The sequence below is a fragment of the Acinonyx jubatus genome, chromosome C2, assembly GCF_027475565.1.
Source record: "Acinonyx jubatus isolate Ajub_Pintada_27869175 chromosome C2, VMU_Ajub_asm_v1.0, whole genome shotgun sequence".
In the NCBI taxonomy this organism is placed as follows: Eukaryota; Metazoa; Chordata; class Mammalia; order Carnivora; family Felidae; genus Acinonyx; species Acinonyx jubatus.
In genome coordinates, this window is record NC_069384.1 from 13,919,024 (window position 1) to 13,939,403 (window position 20,380).

General features: G+C 40.3%; 1 protein-coding gene across 1 annotated transcript; it reads left to right on the forward strand.

Annotated features, from left to right (window-relative positions):
- The first annotated feature begins 19,651 nt into the window (after positions 1-19,651).
- On the forward strand, positions 19,652-20,380 carry LOC106977848 (keratin-associated protein 7-1). Its single transcript, XM_015075407.3, has one exon. It carries the CDS (start codon positions 19,721-19,723, stop codon positions 19,982-19,984), a length of 264 nt encoding a protein of 87 aa, XP_014930893.1. The 5' UTR covers positions 19,652-19,720; the 3' UTR covers positions 19,985-20,380.

Genomic DNA, 20,380 nt, shown 5'->3' on the forward strand with positions numbered 1-20,380 from the left:
TTTCTTCAAAGCATTTACTCTTGGACGGCGATAATGAGCAGTATGTTGAAAGTATGTACTTTATGGAAATGATCAAGCCTTTGCTGAAATGTGATGGCGCATATTAATTCTCAACTCCATTAGGTGAGATGTTGGATTTATTATCTCAGTCTCAAGATTTTTAATCTTGAAAGTGTAGAAGCAAGTATGATATTTTAAATGTCAGCATTCTTCATTAGCCAAGTTCTTGACCAGGCTAATTCAGTTTTTGCTGCAAGCAGGGCATGGAAGAGAATGAAGAAGAATATTACCAATTTCTCTCCCACAAGGCCATGCCCAGAGTCACTTTGACTGTGGATGGAATAGTACGTAGGACGTGATTTACGGCGCTCCTAAAGGTCCTTTGAAATGAAATTTTCACCCAAATTCTTCCCTACCTCTGTGACTGAAATTTCACCAATTAAAGATTGATGGTCATATACATTAATTCAATATAATTGATTTATTTAGAGTCTTCTGCCCCATTCCCCAAAGCCCCCTGTTCCTAAGAAACCGGCCCTGAGAGAATGGAGATCTTACGAGGAAGGAGAATTGCAATTTTAGATTGAAGTGGTAAGTATTAAAAAGAGTTGGCTGAATTTCTTGCAATTCAGAACATAAATTTGTTAATATAGTAGTGGAAAGAAAAACCTCACTGACTTAAACTTCTGTTTAGCTCAGTTAGGATTCTTACTTGAGACAGAGGTGTTTACTTTATTCATTCATTTATTCCTTAATGAATCAAAAAATAATGACCTTTGCTAGGGTAAAGTACAGCCCACCCGAATAGAACTAGATCTTGTTCAGACCCAATTCTGCCTCTTAGAATTCTGAATAGTAAATGGAACATGACTGCACATATTAATTCATCCCTGTAGTTAAGGTACTGTTTTGTTTTTTTTTTTTTTTGATGATACCTGATGAGTTTCATTTTATATAGGAATCTTGTAAAGATAGTGAAATTAATAGTAAGGAGTGAGTGAATAAATATATAAAATGTAGTTTTAGCAGAGTCAGTATGTGCACCCAAACCAACAGGTGATACACAAATGGAGACACAGTGTGATTCTGGATGGACTGTAACACATTGAACTGGACTCCCTTGTATCAGCTGTGTTCTCACCCGGTGCTGACCCAATGCCAAAGTTTTGCAAGATGTCATATTAACACAAATGTCAATGTCAACCCATCTGATGGAGAATGAAGATGAAGGGATTATACTGCACACCTTGCAATTTCCCAAATGTCTCTTTTCATTGTTTTCCCCTTCTCCAAGATTCCACTCCCCTTAAAATTGCCACTTGATGTCTTTTCATTGCCGGTATTTTTGCCTTTTCACCTCTTAACCTCGGCATCCTTCTCCTCCACTTCCTCTTTGCTTTCTTCTTCAGCCACAATTACTACAGCCTTTCTCCTTCCCTTCTGAGCTCTCACGTCCATGACGCATCCTGTTACCCTTGTTGTTAGGTAAGTTAATTTACAATTCTCTCAGTTTCCCAAAGTTTCACCCACATGTCTCAGCAAGTCAACAAAGCAGCCATCATTCAGAGGTATCTGCTTTTAAAAAGCTCAGCTAGAGAGGATGGGTGGGTCAGTTTTTTGTTTTTATTTTATTTTTTTTCCTGTTGTATAACCCTCGTTCATTGGAACTTTGGCAAACCCACAGCTGGGTGGGTCTAAGTAAAATGTCTGCAATCCTTTCTTTAAGGAGCTCATGGTATAATTCAGGTAAAGAAAAAACAGAAGAGGCACATTGGTTCTAACGGCGGTCCAAAGAGCTGGGCAAAATCTATTCTGATGGGTTGGTCAAGTTCCTTTCTTAGAAGTGGCATATAAGTGAATCATGACTTAAATGGAGTATCTTACAAAGGCAGAGATAAGGTTAGAGAAGGGGTCATCCCGTAACCTGAGTCAATGGCAACTAAATTCTTAGGAAGCAACAAGGCACATATAGAAATGGTAATAATTCTAGCTGCCTCATGCACAGAAAGGAAGAGGGATAGTGGCTGATATGCTTGGAAAGTTTGGCTGGGGATGAATTCCAATGGAGCTTAGCAGCTAATGAGAAGTTTGAACTTCAGTAGCAATGGGGAACCAATGATAGCTGTTGAACCTGCAAATAACATAATGACGTGGGACTTTATGAAGACATATTTGAAGAAATGAAGAAGGGGTAGGAAGAGGAAAGAGTCTGGAAGCAGAGATATTAGAAGCCATTGTGATATTGCAGGAAAACCTTAAGATTTGCGATCATTTGTCACCTTGGTATTTTTTTCTTCACCAAATGTGAAGAAGAGAGATTTTCTTGCCTTTTTTCTTACAAACAGATTTTTGGCTTTTTGTTTGAACAGATGTAATGGTTCATTTTTTAATATCCCCTTGGAGTTCAATAATTTACTTGGAAAGATGTTTTAGAAGTTTCATATTCCCTTGAAAGGAAATAAAAGGAAAGAACTGCAGTATTTCTTAGAATAGTATTTCAATGGTGAATTAATGACTTCAACAGTACATGCTGAATATATAAAAAGTATAACCTATTAACTGTTGTCAACTGCCTAATCGGTTTTTCTACTAAGAGATAACATCCAGAAGAGTGTTTCTGGGAATATTAGAATTAAATGAAAAATCTTTCCCCTTTATTTAAATGTTATAACATACCGTATCACACTTTTGTGCCTATGTAAGTTCCTGCTGAATTTTTCACTAAGGGTAGTGAAAATTTTAATGTGCAAAGCAGGTTTCTATAATTCAGGGGCTATGATAACTAACTCTGGAGGATTGTTCATTAAATTAACTTTTATTCATATATTTGTGAAATAAAGCCATTGTGAAAAAACTTTGTTAAACTTTTAAATTTCTCAGAGTGTTCGTCATTCATTGTAAAAAGCGAACATATTTTAAGGAAATATAATCTTCTATTTAATTGTAAACTACTGTTTTTAATTTTTCACACTCCATGCAAATGTCTCCCAGAAAGGATCCCTAGTCATTGACACAAGGGTGTTAGTGCTTTTATAGTCACAGGTGCCATTTTGCTGCAATCTTGCAGAGAACCCATGGATATTAAAAATTGCTCATGAATTAATTGACATCCCCTTTTGGTGCCTAACATTCCAAATTTCTTCTGAAGTATTTTGTTATTTTCCTCTCCTACATTATAAACATAAATAAACGTACCCCTCTCCATTTAGTTTTTTTTGGGGGGGCACACACTCTCTACACCCGGCCACCACCATCCTCGTTAGTTTAGTGGTGAGTATCCCCTCCTGTCACAGTCTCTACATCTGTATTTCTCTTAGCCTAAATATTTAAAAAATTTTTAATGTTTACTTATTTTTTATTTTTTTATTTAAAATTTTTTAATGTTTATTTATTTTTGAGACAGAGAGCATGAACAGGGGAGGGTCAGAGAGAGAGGGAGACACAGAATCCAAGGCAGGCTCCAAGCTCTGAGCTGTCAGCACAGAGCCTGAGGCAGGGCTTGAACTCACGGATGGTGAGATCATGACCTGAGCCGAAGTCGGACGCTTAACCGACTGAGCCACCGAGGCGCCCCTATTTTTAAGACAGAAAGAGACAGAACATGAGAAGTGGAGGGGAAGAGAGAGAGGGAGACACAGAATCTGAGGCAGGCTCCAGGCTCCGAGCTGTCAGCACAGAGCCCAATGTGGTTTTGAACCCATGAACCGTGAGATCATGACCTGAGCCAAAGTCGGACGCTTAACTGACTGAGCCACCCAGGCACCCCAGCCTAAATATTTTAATAGGAGTTATGTCTTTAAGTTGAGTCAGAATAAAAGTACTTATTACAATCACATTCAAATCCTGTGTGTAGCATAATGTGAAATTATGTGATTTTCATCTGTTACTTTATTAACGGTGGGGGGGGGGGAGGAATAAGCTAATGAATATTTGTGAAGTCTCAATACTTATGGCAAATAAAAGAGAAGAGATGGAACTCTCAGAAGTCAACAGGTTCTTTGAATAATAAATAAAATATGACAGTAGGTAGCGCTATTATTTCTATCAAATTTTATTATGAAAAATTTCAACCTTACACAAAACTAGAGACACCAATAAATCGAAACACACTTGAACTCTTGTGCCTATCATAGCTTCAACAGTGATCAACACTTGCCTGTATTATTTTGCTGATCTTCCCTCACTTTTTTCTTTGCTTAAGTATTTTAAAACAAATCTCAAGAATCACTTTACTTTAAATAGCAGGTGTTCTCCTGTCTCTCTCCAGCGTGTTGCCAACCGCCAGTATCGGTAGTCTCTGTGCCTGAGTGCTTTTTTCTGAAGCTGTGGGGAGCTGTTGAGCTCTTACATGGAGCAGGCTGGAAGTGCCAAGGAACCAGTAGAGCACCCCAGTCCATAATCCACGATCCAAGGAAGTTGCTGTAGAACAGCCCCAGCTTCCTAGCTCTGACAGTTTAATTCTCAAGTTTGCGTTTTGCACTGTTTCCCGAGTGGCTTACCACTGTTCCATTGACTGGCTTGCCTCCCTTCTCTGTAACCCTTCCCTGCTTGTTACCAATATTAGCAGCATTTCCCAAAGGAACAACTTGTTCTCAAACTTGATCTCAGTTATTGCTTCTGGAGGAGCACCAGGAAACAGATGCCCAAGTTTGGATCCTGGATCACTAACAAGTCAGATGAAGAACTCCCACCAACTCTTGTTGGTGGGAAGAAGCAGTATGGTGACAACCCATTCTGGGTTTGGCCGATTGCTTCCTTGTGTTTCGTTTAGCTTGGTGCTTTTATCCTTTATTTACTCTAAAATGGTAGTTAGATTTAAAGTAGTGTTTCTACACAGGCATGATTTAGACTCTTCTGGGACCTTAGGCTGTGTTTGGAGACGGTTTTAATCATCACAGCTTGGAGAAAGATGTGGTACTGGCATTTAGTAAGTAGGCACCGAGAATGCTGCTAAATTAACACCCTACAATGCACAAAGCAGCCCCTACACAAAGAATAATTGGGCCCCAAATGTCAGTTGTGCCAAGGCTGAGAAACCTGATTCAGAGGCTTGGTTGGACTGTTCCTTTCTTTCTTTCACCTCCACTCTCCTTTTCTTCCCACCCCTTCCCTGTGGGAGCAATGTCTCAGGCTCATTTTGTACCTTTGCTGCTCCAGACCTGGAATGTCATTTCCCTTCGAGTTTCTTTCCTTTGGATACAAAATGGTGCTAAAACACAAAATCTGGATGCTATGGGTCCTCATTGCTGTTGAGTTGTCACTGTAGACATTTTTTTGTAGACACAGCCAGGAGATAATATTTGAAGAGAAAAATAAGTAATGAATTTCTTTCTGATATTTCTAGTTCAAATTTCAGGGCGTTTGGGGTGCCTGGGTGGCTAGTTGGTTGGACGTCTGACTTCGGCTCAGGTCATGATCTCACCGGTTTTGAGTTTGAGCCCCGTGTCACGCTCTCTGCTGACAGCTCAGAGCCTGGAGCTGCTTCGGATTCTGTGTCTCCCTCTCTCTCTGCCCCTCCTCATCTTGCACTCTGTCTCTCTTTCTCACTCTCTCAAAAATAAATAAACATTTAAAAAAATTTAAGGGGGTTTATTTAATTTCTTTGGTTTTTAAGCTCTTTTCCTCCTCTTAAGCAGACTAAACTTAGTTTTTTATTTCTATTCTTATAATATACCTGTAATAGTTTCAAAATAACAAAACAAATATTGCTACTAATGCTAAGATTGCTGGATACAATTTAAGGGGTCTTTATATTTCTTTCCATCTTAGGATATTATACTTCTAGGGATGCATAGCTAAGATTCCTTATGTTAGAGTCACTTGAAATAATTCTGTTATGCCACCAACCTGGCACTTAGTTAGATTCATTTCTTTCACGTTGTTTTCAATTTTAAGATTGCTTTTTCCTTTTAGTTTAAACAAATTTTTTAAATAGTTACATGATTCCAAAGTCAAAATTTTTTTTTCTGCTTCGTAAATTTTGGATATAACTCCCTATGAAAACATAGAAATCTTAATCTTACTGCATCCACTTTAGAGTTGCCTACTACCAAATTGTATGGATGAAGCATTGTTTATTCAAACATTCTACCACTGGGATGTGGGTTGTTTCCAATATTCTACCTTTATAAATAATGAGGCAATGAATAGCTGTGTGCATATGTCATTTCTAACTTTTGTTCACTGCATCATCAGAATAGATATTTAGAAGGACATCTCTGAGTCACACAGTAAACGCGTGTGAAATTTTGCTAGAAAGTGCCAACTCTTCCTTCATGGGAGTTGTGCCATTTTGCTTTCCTGATGATGACATTATTAGTAATTTGCAACATTAAGCAAGTACTTTTACTATGAAAGTTGCACCCTGAAAGAAGGCTACTTTCCTCTTCACTACGTACTTACCTGTCGATTCAGTTTTGTCTAGATACCACTGTCCCTCAATTTAATTAGGCTCTTTGAGGTAGCCCAGCATCTCTTACCATCCTTAACTCCTTTCTTTGTCACTACAGTTCAGACCTAGGGGATCTACCAGTCCCTGCCTTCTGTTCCTTCTTTCTAAACCACTGTTAATGCTAAAACGTGCAATGAAGCCATAATACAAAAGACAGATGGATGTGACCCAGCTCAAATGTTAACCTTGATTTTGTTCTAAAATATTATTTTATTAGACTCTTGTTTATTGCATCACTTCTTTTTATCATTCCCTCAGACTGCTCGGGTTCAACTTCTGGCTCTGATACTTAAGAGCTATGGGGCCCTGGGCAAATTGCTTCCCCTCTCTGTTCCTCAGTGTCCTCACCTGCAGTGTAGGAATAATAATAGTGCATACCTCAGAGGGCTTTTGTGAAGATTAGAAGAAATAACGCATGCCACCACTTAGAGGAGTGCCAGACATCATTGTATTCAACAAATAATAATTTTTTGTTATTGTTATTGGTGCCCATATTACTGATATATAATATTAGCAATAATGAGTCTGTCAGAACAGAATTCTTGGGCCCGTGGAAATTCCACTGATGCTCCAAATGCAGGAGAAGGTATTTGTGTTCAGAAGGAAAAGTATAGTGAGGGGTTCCCAGGTGGCTCAGTTGGTTAAACATCTGAGTCTTAATTTTGGCTCAGGTCACGATCCCACGGTTTGTGAATTCGAGCCCTGGGTTGGGCTGTGCACTGACAAGGAGTCTGCTTGGGAGTCTATGTTTCCCTCTCTCTCTCTGTTCCCCCTCCCCACTCTTTGTCTCTCAAAATAAATAAATAAATAAATAAATAAATAAACAAACAAACTAACTAACTAACTAACTAACTAACTAACTAAAAAAAGGAAAAGTATAATTATTAGAAATTAGAAAATCCAGGTCTTTATTTTGACAAATGATCACAATTTTTTTTTTACTTCTATCTACCTTTCTTCATACCCAGTGACCTAGTGATAGTAAGGATTTCTGCTTTTTTTTTTTTGCTAAAGGAAATAATCTGAATTTTGTAGGTTTTTGGAAGATTTCTCAAAAGATCTTAAAAATTCACCCGGTGCTCAGACACGTCATATAGGAATAGTGTTATTTTCCATCTATGCCATAAGAGAGTGCTCAGCAAAGAAAAGATGAAAATAGCCTACATCTCAAAAACATCTGGGCAACTTGCCTGGGATTAGTTAAAAATAAGTATGGTCTTTCTGGTGAGGGGATGTCTCAGTTCTCTGCTAGACCTGGGAAGCCACCTTGATTCTCCAGGCTTCCCACTAATCCTTTGTTCCTCATTCTCCAAACTCTTTTCATGAACCTCAAATCTCTCGGCTGACGTGTACCACCCGCTCTCAACCCAAGACCAGTGAATTTTCTCTCTAATGGCACTTGGTATTCTTTTTTAAAATTTTTTAATGTTTTTAACGTTTATTCATTTTTGAGAGAAAGAGACAGAGCATGAGCAGGGGAGGGGCAGAGAGAGAGGGAGACACAGGACCCGAAGCAGGCTCTAGGCTCCAAGCCGTCAGCACAGAGCCCGATGTGGGGCTTGAACTCATGAACCATGAGATCATGACCTGAGCCAAAGTCGGACGCTTAACCGACTGAACCACCCAGGTGCCCCAGCACTTGGTTTTCTTACATATTAACCCAGTTTTGACCTATCTCCTTCATTCCTGTCCCCCTGCCCCCATTCACAAATTTCTTTGAGACTGTGACTGTACCTTTTAATCTTGATATTCTCAACAGTGACTAGTACTTTGTACACAAAGAATGCTGAATAAGTATTTGTGGACTGTACGAATAAATACATTTAATGATTATTTTTCTTTTGAATTATAGGACCAACACTTTTTAAAAAATCTTTTAATGATTCTTTAGAATAGGTGTTTACTTATTTGCTGCTGGTTTTGAAGTTATCTCCAAATTTTTCTGTCCAACTTCAATTTTCTGGAGGGTGTCAAGCCTGGTGTAAGAACATTCTAATGTTTTGATTTCATTGTGTGCACTGAAAAGAGTGTCTATGGATTCATATATGAAAGAATGCATAGAATTATTGGATAGAATCATAAGACCAGTCACTGCAAGGCATTTTGGGGCCCACTGTTTATGACATTTAGGAACCCTGATAATTTGCTGCTGTTGTTGTTGTTATTTAAAGTTTATTTATGAGAGAGAGAGAGAGAGAGAGAGAGAGAGAGAGAGAAAATTCCAAGCAGGCTCCACTGTGACAGTGTGGACCTCACAAACTGTCATGACCTGAGTTGAAGCCAAGAGTTGGACACTTAACCAACTGAGCCACCTGGACTCCCCTGCTGTTGTTGCTTTTTCACTTTTATTTTTTTAAGTAACTCTATGGCCAGCATGGGGTTTGAACTCAGAACCCTGAGATCAAGAGTCACATGCTCTACAGGTGCCCTATTGTTTCTTTTTGTTTTTTGTCCCTTAAGTTTATTTATTTATTTTGAGAGATGAGAGATGAGAGATGAGAGATGAGAGAGAGAGAGAGAGAGAGAGGGAACGAGCACAGTAGGGGAGGGGCAGAGAGAGGAGGAGAGGGAATCCGAAGCAGGCTCTTTCCCACAAACCGTGAGATCATGACCAAAGCCGAAATCAAGAGTCTGATCCTTAAGCAGACTGAGACACCCAGGCACCTCATGTTGTTGTTGTTTTTAAATCTGTTTCTCTGTGTGGGAAATCAGGGAAATTGGATATTCTTCGACTAAGTGAGACAACAAACATCTTTTAGTTCCTGCCTAAAGCCTATGCTCTGTTCTTCACTAACTAGGGAATGGAGAGACACAGAAGGGATAGACAAAAGGAACATCAGGATAATTGTTCCAGGACAATCTCTGCTGAGACAGGTGGAATAGGGACTCAGAAGTCTAGCTGAGTTAAGTTAAAGGTATTTGGTAAGGATTTATGGATTGCTTTTGGAGAGCTAACATTTGCTGGCACCACTTGGTTGGCTCCAGTCTTACTATGCCTAGGAAGATGCTGGGACGAGGAGACCAGGGCAGTTTCAGAGTTGGATGGCTTGCCCGTGCAGCACACGGATTGGAGGCTGCCCAACGCCCTGGCTCCCCTGAATGGGGTCTGTGATGGTGGCTGTGGTGGGGCCTGTGATGGTGGCCGTGACTGCAGAGGGCAGCAGGCTTGAGGATGGGCTCCTAAAAGCGTTCAGTGTTGGCACTGCCTGTTTGGCTGCTATCTAAAGGCTACAATATTGATTTTATTCAGAACCATATTTGTTTTACTTTACTAATTAGTCAATTAGTGCCAGTTTATTAAAGTATTTTAAAAATTGCCATTGATCCCTTTTGTGTGCCAGGCCCTACGATATCGGTATCTCAAGGCTTAACATTTGCAGTGTTTTTCTCATCTTCCTTTTCCTCCATTGATCCTTTGATCCATTATTCCTTTGCTCAATTCTCTTGGCTCCCTTCTCCTCAGGCTCCCTTCTAGGTCTTTACGAATCAATTCGCTTGCATCTTACTCCAGGAAGCCTTTCAGGATTTCCACAGTCTTGTTTAGTGCCCCTCCCCCCAGCCATTTCTGTGCCAGCTGTCCCTCTCTCTACTTCTGCTCTCAGTCTCTTTTGCAAGGTTCATTCTTAGCCCCTCTTTCTTTCTTTCTTTCTTTTTTAATTAAAAACTTATTTAAATTCAAGTTAGTTAATATACAGTGTAGTATTGGTTTCAGGAGTAGAACTCAGTGATTCATCACTAACATATGACACCCAGTACTCATCCCAACAAATGCCTTCCTTAATGCCCATCGTCCATTTAGCCCATCCCCCCACCTTAAAGGGATTTAAGGGTCTCCTATGGTTTATCTCTCTCTCTGTTATCTTATTTTTTCTTTCCTTCCCCTATGTTCATCTGCTGTGTTTCTTAAATTCCTTGTATGAGTGAAATCATATGATATTTGTCCTTCTCTGTCTGACTTATTTTGCTTAGCATAATATACTCTTATACAAAAATGCTGATTCAATGGGGCACATGCACCCCAATGTTTATAGCAGCACTATGGACAATACCCACATTATGAACAGGGCCCAAATGCCCATCAACTGGTGAATGGATAAAGAAGATGTGGTATATAGATACAATGGAATACTACTTGGTAATCAGCCCGCCCTTTCTATTTTCTTGTGGATGTCATTTATTTGTGTGGCTTAAAATTTTGTTTCAAGGAGGAGGAAGACTCAATATACAGTTTTCATAAGATCTTATTACTTATCACTGTAGTGTGAGCATTTGGCAATGGCATTAAATATTCTTCATAAATATAATTTGTAGTGGCTGCATAGTACTTACAAGAACCATTATGAAAAGTTCCTGCCAGAATTTGGTTCCAAGAAAAATGTCTATAAATAGATTTTTGGGAGGCAGCATAATACAGTAAAAATTACTCTGGAAGGGGTATTGTATCAAAACGACAGACTAAACACAGATGCCCACCTCCTACTCCTCCATATCCCTAGAAATGATAGAAAAATATATATATATATTTTAAGAAAAGGGCAAATCATAACAATCCTGGAAAAAGAAAAATATTGTCCTCAGAGGAGAAAAGAAATAAGGAATTCTTTAAAGGCAGAGTGGCGAGGGTTTGTGATGTGCTGAGCTGCTAAAACAGGTGGAAGCAATTTCGATAGCCTGGTGCAATGGGGGAGCCAGCCCGTCCGCCTTCTTCCCTGTGCTGAGTAGTGTGCAAAAGAGCAACTCACCTCAAGTTTCAAGCAGTGAGTAAAGAGCAAAAAGATATGTCTGTTCGTGGCTGTTGAAGGCAGAGGTAGAGAAAGGTGTACAGATTTGGGTACATTTTGGAGCCTATTGGATCAGTGACAGATTGGATCTGTATGCGTGTGTGTGTGTGTGTGTGTGTGTGTAGGGAGTGTGTATTAGTGTTCTCTTGCTGTGTAACAGTATCGCCACAAACAGTGGTTTGAAACAGCACACATTTCTTTTCCCAGTTTCTCTGGGTCGGGACTGTGGGTATGGCTTTGCTCGTTCTGTGTTTCCAGGGCTCATCCTGCATCCAGGATGTCTTCTGGGGCTGTATTCTCATCTCAAGGCTGGATTAGGGAAGGATCCACTTCCAAGTTCACATGGATGTTGGTAGAATTAAATTCCTTGTAGCCTCTCGGACCGAGGGCCTAAGATTCTTTTGTTAGTTACTGGCTGGATGCTGACTCCAGTTTCCTGCCACGTGGGTCTCTGCAACGTGGAACTAGCTTTCTCGAAACCAGCAAGGGAGAGGGTCTCTCATCAAGACAGATGTTCCAGTCTTTCATACTATAACCCCAGAAGTGACACCCCGTCACTGTCATTATATTATATGGCACCATATTCTTTCCATTCTATTCATCATATTTCTCGAAGGTATGACTATAAGACACAGGGATCATGGGGCCACCTTAAGTCTGCCCACCACAGGAGGTAAGGTGCAGAAAAGGAATCAATGATTTTTCTGAGAAATTGGTTTGGGGTCAAGCCTGGAATGGATAAGGACAGAGACTTTTTGATTTTAGGCTTTAATCAACACTGGCAGTACAACAGAGGCATGCCACTTTCTTTCCTGAATCTCGCTTTCCTTGCATATAAAATGCAGGAGTTGTAACATTCGGATTTCTTCCATTATATATTAAAAACCCAACAAACAGCAGAAACTACTGCTTGATCCTACCTGTTGAGCTATGTTTCTCATTATTTTTCTTCCCTTCCGTAATAAACATCTGGGAAGGATGGTCTACATTTATGAGTTCTTTTTAAAATTAGCACTGCCATTCTTTTTTTTTTAATGTTTTATATTATTTTTTAGAAAGAGAGACAGAGTGCGAGCAGGTGAGGGGCAGAGAGAGAAAGGGAGACACAGAATCTGAAGCAAGTTCCACGCTGTCAGCACAGAGCCCGACGCGGGGTTCGAACTCACGGACTGTGAGATCCCGACCAGAGCCAAAGTTGAACGCTTAACGACTGAGCCCCCCAGGCGCCCCAGTGCTGCCATTCTTAATCACTTACAGTGAAGATTCTCCCCTTCTCTTTCACTGAATGTTTTTCCTCAAAGGTGGTTAGTAGGAATTTTTGCCAAATTCAGTGAAGTGATCCCTATCCTATCCTCTTTGACTCTGTTCTGGCATTAGGTGCTGTGGACTTTACTGACCATGAACGTTCCCCTTTGTTATAGTGCCCATTAGCTTGGTGAATGTGACTTTCCTACTACTGTCTGTTTACTGTGTCTTGTTTATTGACATCTCTGAGTTCCCTTGTTCCTCATCCCCCCTAGAAATATCCCCCACTTTTTCTTTATTCTTCTTCTTTCTTTAATGTTTATTTTTGAGAGAGAGAGAGAGGGAGAGAGAGAGAGAGAGCGAGAGCAGGGGAGGGGCAGAGAGAGAGGGAGACACAGAATCCAAAGCAGAGTCCAGGCTCTGAGCTCTCAGCACAGAGCCTGATACGGGGCTCGAGCCCACAAGTCATGAGATCATGACCTGAGCCAAAGTCAGATGCTTAACCGACTGAACCACCCAGGAATCCCTCAGACTTTTCCTTTTTTCTGGTGGATCATATTTGCCAACAATGTTTGAAGTATTACCTTAAAGAAGATGACGGCCCAATTGTTCCAATTGGCTTGTTTTCTTCTAAGCTGTTTCTTTTTATTTTAAAAAGTTTAATCACAGCGTTGTAATTAAAAGTGCTTCACAGATGTTGTCTTTTTTTCTTAATAAACTGAAGGTTGGTGGCAGGCCTAAGTCAAGTGAATCTATCAGCACCAATTTTCCAACAGCATTTTCTCACTTCGTGTCTCTGTGCCACATTTTGGTAATTCTTGCAACATTTCAAACTTTTTCAGTATCATTGTGTTTGCTGTGACGATCTGTGATCAGTGACTATGACTCGTGGAAAGCTCTGAGGATGGTTAGCATTTTTTTTTTTAGCAATAAAGTATTTTTTAATTAAGGTGTGCACATTGTTTTTGTAGGCAAAATGCTATTTGACAGTTCATAGACTGCAGTGTAGTGTAGACCTGATTTTTGTATGCACTGGGAAACCCCAAAATTCATTTGACTTCCCTTACTGGAATAGTCTCTGACTCGTGCTGGTCTGAACCTGCAATATCTCCGAGGTGTGCCTATATAACTTCCTTGGCACAAGTGACCCCTCAAAATTAACATCCTCTTCCTGATTTCCCTCTTGCCGTTACGAGAAGTGCATTTGCCATGTGTCAGGAGTGGTTCTTTGAGTTCTTTCTTTCCTTCATGGTGACATCTTATCCATTGCTAATTAAGTCCTGTACGGTTTCCTTCTACAATGTCACTCAAGTCTGTCTTCTTATCCCTATTTTTATTACCACCAGCTTAACTCAGATTCTCAATTATTTTTCAAATCGACAATTCAGTAGAATACTAATAGATGTCCCTCCCTCCATAGCTGTCTCCTGAAACCCATCATTCACACGAAGGCAGCTCTAATCACATCATTTCCTCAATTAAATCCTTTAGTAACTGCTCTTTATCTATCCCCATACCTGTCATGCATATAAGGCCATTCCTTCTCTAACTCTGCCCTCATTTGCCCAAAAATGTCTCCTTAACTTCCCTACACAGTGCAGTCCCCCATCTAAATGGATCAGCTCATCAATCCCCAAATGAACCCCGCCACTTCTGCTCTGCCTTTGCCTATGATGTTCCTTCTTCCTAAATACCTTTTGTTTTCCACATGTTGATTTCATACTCATCTTTCATGGCACACTCCAACAACCATCTCATTCATCCATTCATTCAAGAGATTAAGATATAGGAATGGGTTCCAGCTATGTGTTAGGCACATATCAGACAAAGTGCTACCATCAGGGCATTCTAGTGAGGAAAACAGACCGTGAGGAAGAAGACCATTGGGGCTGGATCACAGGATCTGGGAGGAAAAGTAATATGAAGTGAGGTTGGAAGGCTGATAAGAACCAGACCACGTAAGAAGTTTGAATTTTGTTTCCCTAAGAGCAATAGGAAATCACTGAAAGCTTTTTAACTAGGGCAAAACACATTTTATTTTGAAAATGACAGATTAGTGGTTGTGAATGGGGAGTGACTTAATGGTTATGAGGTTTCTTTTTGGGATGATGGCATGATAAAAATGTTCTGAAATTGGATAGCAGTGAAATGGAAAGGTTGCACAACTCTGTGAATATAAAAATCACTGAATTGCACGCTTTAAAAGGGTGAGTTTTCTCATGTGAATTATATCTCAAAATTGGTATTATTTAAGACAATTTTTTTGAGGTACTGTTCTGGCCTAGGTTCTCCAGAAAACGGTTTCAGATAAAGGGTTTATGTGTTGCTTCTTTCTTAGGGAGCAGGGCTGTGGGGCAAGAGGATGAAACAGAAGAGTGCACAGTGCCACTCAGAATGCCTTATTGAGTTGACCTCACTAAGCACCACTGTGTGCTCGATTGCATGACACCATTCCCCAAGAAGATGTCTAACTGTCCAGGAGAGTTCATCTGCAGAGAAGATGGGAAGCCTGTATCCCCCGACTCCCATCTTTCTTGGTCAAAGAGAAGCATCGACTCCCCTACACTTCTGGCTTACACATGTATGGACACCACATAGGCTTGCCAGTGTCTTTTCTAGAAGTTAAAGGTATGGGAGGTATGAGATGTCTGGTGAGGGAATGAGGCAAACATCATTGTTTTATACCAGCTTGACATGGGTTGAAACCATACAAAGTTGACCCCTGCAGGAGCAGAAAGGATGTGAAGTGAAGCATCCCTGCCTAATAAAGATGCCCATTAAATCTCCAAGTGACCTTGTGAAGTAGACCTCCTCTCTCTTCTTTCTTCCTTCTAGATACTACCGTGTTGATTCATTTTCTCTTTTCTTTTTTTTTAAAAACTTTTTAAAGTTTTTATTTTATTTCTGAGAGAGAGACAGAGCGTGAGCAGAGAAGGGGCAGAGAGAATGGGAGACACAGAATCTGAAGGAGGTTCCAGGCTCTGAGCTGTCAGCCCAGAGCCCGGATGCGGGGATCGAACTCACAAACTGTGAGATCATGACCTGAGCCAAAGTCGGACGCTTAACCGACTGAGCCACCCAGGTACCCCTCTTTTCTTTAAATTGAATATACACATTCAAATAGATAAAATGAAATTTGGTATTAGAACTAAAGTTTTTTTTCTCCGAATTAATTGGCATGGAGGGATTTTCTTTGTCAAACTATTATTTATGACAGCTTTTCCCTCAATTAGATTACAAAGTGACCAAGTGGATATGGAAGAAAGAAGAGAAAGAGAAAAAATTAAAAGTATCAAATAATCTGTAACCACATGGCAGATTGATGGCGAATGAATTGCACAGAAAGCTGTGTATTTAAAATTGCCCAGGATCAGAACTATTTTATTTATTTATTAAAAATTTTGAAATGTTTACTTATTGATTTAGAAAAGGAGAAAGAGAGTGGGAGCAGGGGAGAAGCAGGGACAGGGGGAGAGAAGATCCCTAGCAGGCTCCAGTGCAGTCAGCACAGAACCCGATGTGGGGCTCGATCTCATAAACTGTGAGATCATAACGGGAGCCTAAATCAAGAGCCCGCCACTTAACTAACAGAACCGCCCAAAGCTCCCCTGGAACGATTTTAAATTATGCTGTCTTATAATCAAAATAAAATGGTAAACTATGCCATTTTAATTATGTGATACTAACATTACATTCATCTTAAAAAACCCTCTTTGTTTCTGCTTTCATCTTATTTTCTAAATTTTGGGAAATGTGTTTAAAAACATTAAAATACATTTTACAGACTTTTTAGTGTGTGGAAGGAATAAAAGCTCTCTGTGGAAGTCATTAATGTTGTTCTCGGCATTGTGGATTTCCTGCTGCTCATGGAACTTCCTTTACAGAATGAGAAGAATGTGAAGACGATGCATGATGTTTGGTGGGAGTCTTTGGGAACTAACGATGATTCGCCACTCTCTCTTCCCTTATCAGCAGTATTTTAGAGAATGAAGGCTCTGTCGCCTTGCACCTGTGAATGAGAACGTCTATCCAAGAGGCCCAGAGATGTGTCCTGGGAGCCAGAAACAAACCTCTGATCTAACAAGCATTGAGATTTGGGGTGGCTTGATATAGCAGCAGAACTAGCCTTTCTTTATTGATGTGTTCTTCAAGAAAATAACAAAGTGATCTGAGGCACTTTATTAGCTGAAGCCCTTTCAAGTATTAATGACATATCAAAGGCATTTCAGCAAAGTAGTTAAGAGCATGGCTTTGGAGCTGATTCTGCTTATTAGCCACATGACACTGAATAATTTACTTAAACCCTCTGGCCTCAGTGTTCTTATAAAGTATCATAATACCCACATCATAAGATCACTGTAAAAATTAAATGGGTTAACATCTGCTACGTGCTTAGAAAAGTGCATAGTAAGTCCTCTCACTACACATACTGATAAAACATATAAATAAATAACACATGGGAAGTGGTCAGAGCAGAATCTAGTATAGAGTAAGCCTCCCATGAATATTGATTATTACTAATATTTAAAATAAAAGCAACTGTTAAATCATGATCAAATACCTGGCTGGGATTTTTCCCCCGCTCTGGGGAAGTATGAAAGAAGATGGGAAATACAAATAAAAGCGTGGGTGGGGGCGGGGAACGAATTCACGGCTCCGCTCTGGTGGGGTTTACCTCTGGGGAGATGCCTGGATTCCCTGCTGTTACTTCCCTTTCTATTCAGGTATGTCCTGAGAAAAGCAACAGAACACAGGGGAATGGAAAAGAAAAACTAAGGGTTTTTTTTTTTTTCTTTAATTATCTCTGTCACCCAGAGTAAAAGGAAATAGGCCACCTGTGACTGACGCCGCACACGCCTGTCCAAGAGAGATAAGCAGCCTGGGGCAATTTCACACAGCCCAAGCAAAGACAAATTCCTTGAAATCTCATGAAAGGCTGGCCCGGAATTTATCAGGATGGTTTATTCATGAGAATCACCTGAGAGATTCTCATTAAAAATACTGATTTCCAGAATCTCATGGCGGTAGTAGGAGAGGAGGGCTCCGGAAATCCAAATTTCAAACAAATTCTTTAGGACGTTGTCCTGTCTGCTTGTTATTTGAGCATCGCTCCCCGGCCGGCAAGTCCAGTCCCGCAGTTCAGACCGAGTAACTGAAATACCACTGCCACCAGGTGGCAGCAGATCCAAATTACAGGTTCCAGTGTCCTACTAAACCGCAGTTAACACTTTTCAAGTAGGCACCGGACTGTCGCATTTAAATGAGGGCAGTCACCTCACAGACATATTTCAAGTTTTCTGGATGAGCTGATGTAGAGTTGATATAATTTGGACCCTTGAAGACACAGCGTCTTATCATTTTAATTCATTTCTTTTGTTAAAAACTGAATTTGAAAAGAGACCTTATCTTCGGAGTCTCTCCAACTATAAACTCTCACATGTAATCAATATGTAGAATAAAAGAAGCCATATTTACTTGCGTAAAAGGATCTGTAAAAAGTTTCTCCTCTTTTAAAAAAATTTAATATAAATTCTAGGTTAGTTAACATACAATGTAGTGTTAGTTTCAGGTGTGCAATACAGTGATTCAGCATTTCCATACATCACCTGGACTCATCACAGCATTTCCATACATCACCTTAATCCCCATCACCTATTTCACCCATCCCCCACCCACCTCCCCTCTGGTAACCATCAGTTTGTTCTCTATAGTTAAAAGTGCTGGATTTTTGGTTTGCCTCCCCCTCTCTCTCTATTTCTCCTCCCCCCACTGCTCCTGCCCTTTGCTTACTTGTTTTGTCTCTTAAATTCCACCTATGAGTGAGATCATATGGCATTTGTCTTTCTCTGACTTATTTCACTTTGCATTATACTCTAGCTCTACATGTCATTGCACGTAAACAATTCTTCTATCAAAGAAACTGAGAGAGGTGAAATCTTAATAAAGAGAGAGATGTCTGACTGAAATAATTAGTTTTGCCTGTTGGGCTTTATGATTGTCCACTATGGAGACAATAAGCAAAAGGAGTTGATATCGATGAAATTTTCTACCTTCAGAGAATCCAGACCCTTATTCACCTATATACCAAGATTATTTCCTAAACATTTGAATTGATGTAGACTTAACTTTGCTGAGCTCAAATTCTTTCTGGTTTACCTTCGTCATGAGAAATGGTCAGACGGGGCAAGATGTAAGCAGAAATAAGTGCTCCTTAAATATAACTGGTATTTCGTAATGGATCACAGCATCCAAACTTGTTTTACTAGGAGTCAGTAAGAAGCAAGCGTGGTACAATGTGACTTTGAAATTGAGCATCGTTCCACTCAGCCCCAATGGAGCAACTCCAAAGACAGCTTGGCAGTGTTCAAGATGATTTACAACAAAAATTGTATGTTCTGCATGAAAAAAGATGTTCATTAACAAGGAAGATGCTCATAAATGAAATACATGAAAATTACCTGTAGATTAGCCACAGCCATCTTATTGTCTGGTGTCCCCGCAGCCTCGGTAAAAAGACTTCTTTTGATGGATATGTGTAACAATGTTTTAAAAATTGAAAACTAAAAAAAAAAAAAAAACCCCAAAAAAGAGAAAAAAAAAAAAGAAAAAGAAAACAAAATTATTGAGGTGAAATTCACATAACATAAAATGAACCATCTTAAAGTGAACAATTCAGTGGTGCTGAGTCCATTCACAGTGTTTGTGCAACTGCCACCTGTAGCTGCAAATAATTTTCTTCGCTCCAAGAGGAATTTCGTACTTATCGAGCAGTTGTTATACTGATATTTTTGAATGGCATATGGAGAGAATTTCAAGACTCCATAGAACAGCTTACATTGTTGCCAAAGCTTTTTTGGTCCAGCTGTGTCTTGGGAGGAGTTTATAATCAGAGGATTTAAAGAGTCTCACATGATGCAATCAAAACGGTGGTTAAACTGCGGGACACTGATGAAAAGAATTCAGTTGTGTGTCAAGGACGGCCCTGGCTTTGAAGCTACAACACATTCCTTTGCAAATAGAAAAGCCAACAAAAACGTGGGCAGTGAGTCTGTGGGTTCCTTTATGGGCATTTTATTGCCAAGTAAGAGAATTATTTATGCAAATTAATGGGAAGATGTTTAGACAACTGTGTCATGCCCACCAGCTGGAGGTATAAAAAGCCCTCTGCAAGAGGAGACCTGCATTCACACTTGGGCAACTTGCTCCTCACAATCCACCCTATTTCTCCTCAACTCCTGCCACCATGACTCGTTTCTTCTGCTGTGGAAGCTACTTCCCAGGCTATCCTTGCTATGGAACCAACTTCCATAGGACCTTCAGAGCCACCCCCCTGAACTGCGTCGTGCCCCTGGGCTCTCCCCTGAACTATGGTTACGGATGCAATGGCTACGGCTCCCTAGGCTATAGCTTTGGCGGTAGCAACATGTACAACAGGGGCTGTTGCTACGGTGGCAGCTGCTGCAGGCCGTGGGGCTCTAACTCTGGCTTCGGCTACAGCACGTACTGATGGACCAATGGCTCCAGACAACTGTAGAACTCTCCATTGCTTCTCTGTGTGCGAAACAACCTGAAGAGCAACGGCTGTCTTCTTGCCTCCAGATGTGCTTGGGAGATATCTCTTCCACCTTGCTGCTTTCTTACTGAGGCCCTGGTCTTTGACGATGCTGAACAAGGCAACCAGACATCAGATGCTGAACTGATCCTCACCTTACAGCCAAAGAAAGCAAGATGTGTTTCTCTGACATACCTGACTTTCAGCAGTGAAGCAAGTCGTTTGTCTCTTTTAGTTACTTTGCTCATGTACTGTTAAATTCTACATCAACATCAATGTATTACAATAGGGTGTGGGTAGGAAGGGGTTTTGCTGTCAGTCTCTCAATAAATCTATTTCATTCAGCACAAA

What these genes read in the sequence shown, in the direction of transcription:
- LOC106977848 (XM_015075407.3), top strand. Translation starts at nt 19,721, where the DNA reads ATGACTCGTTTCTTCTGCTGTGGAAGCTACTTCCCAGGCTATCCTTGC.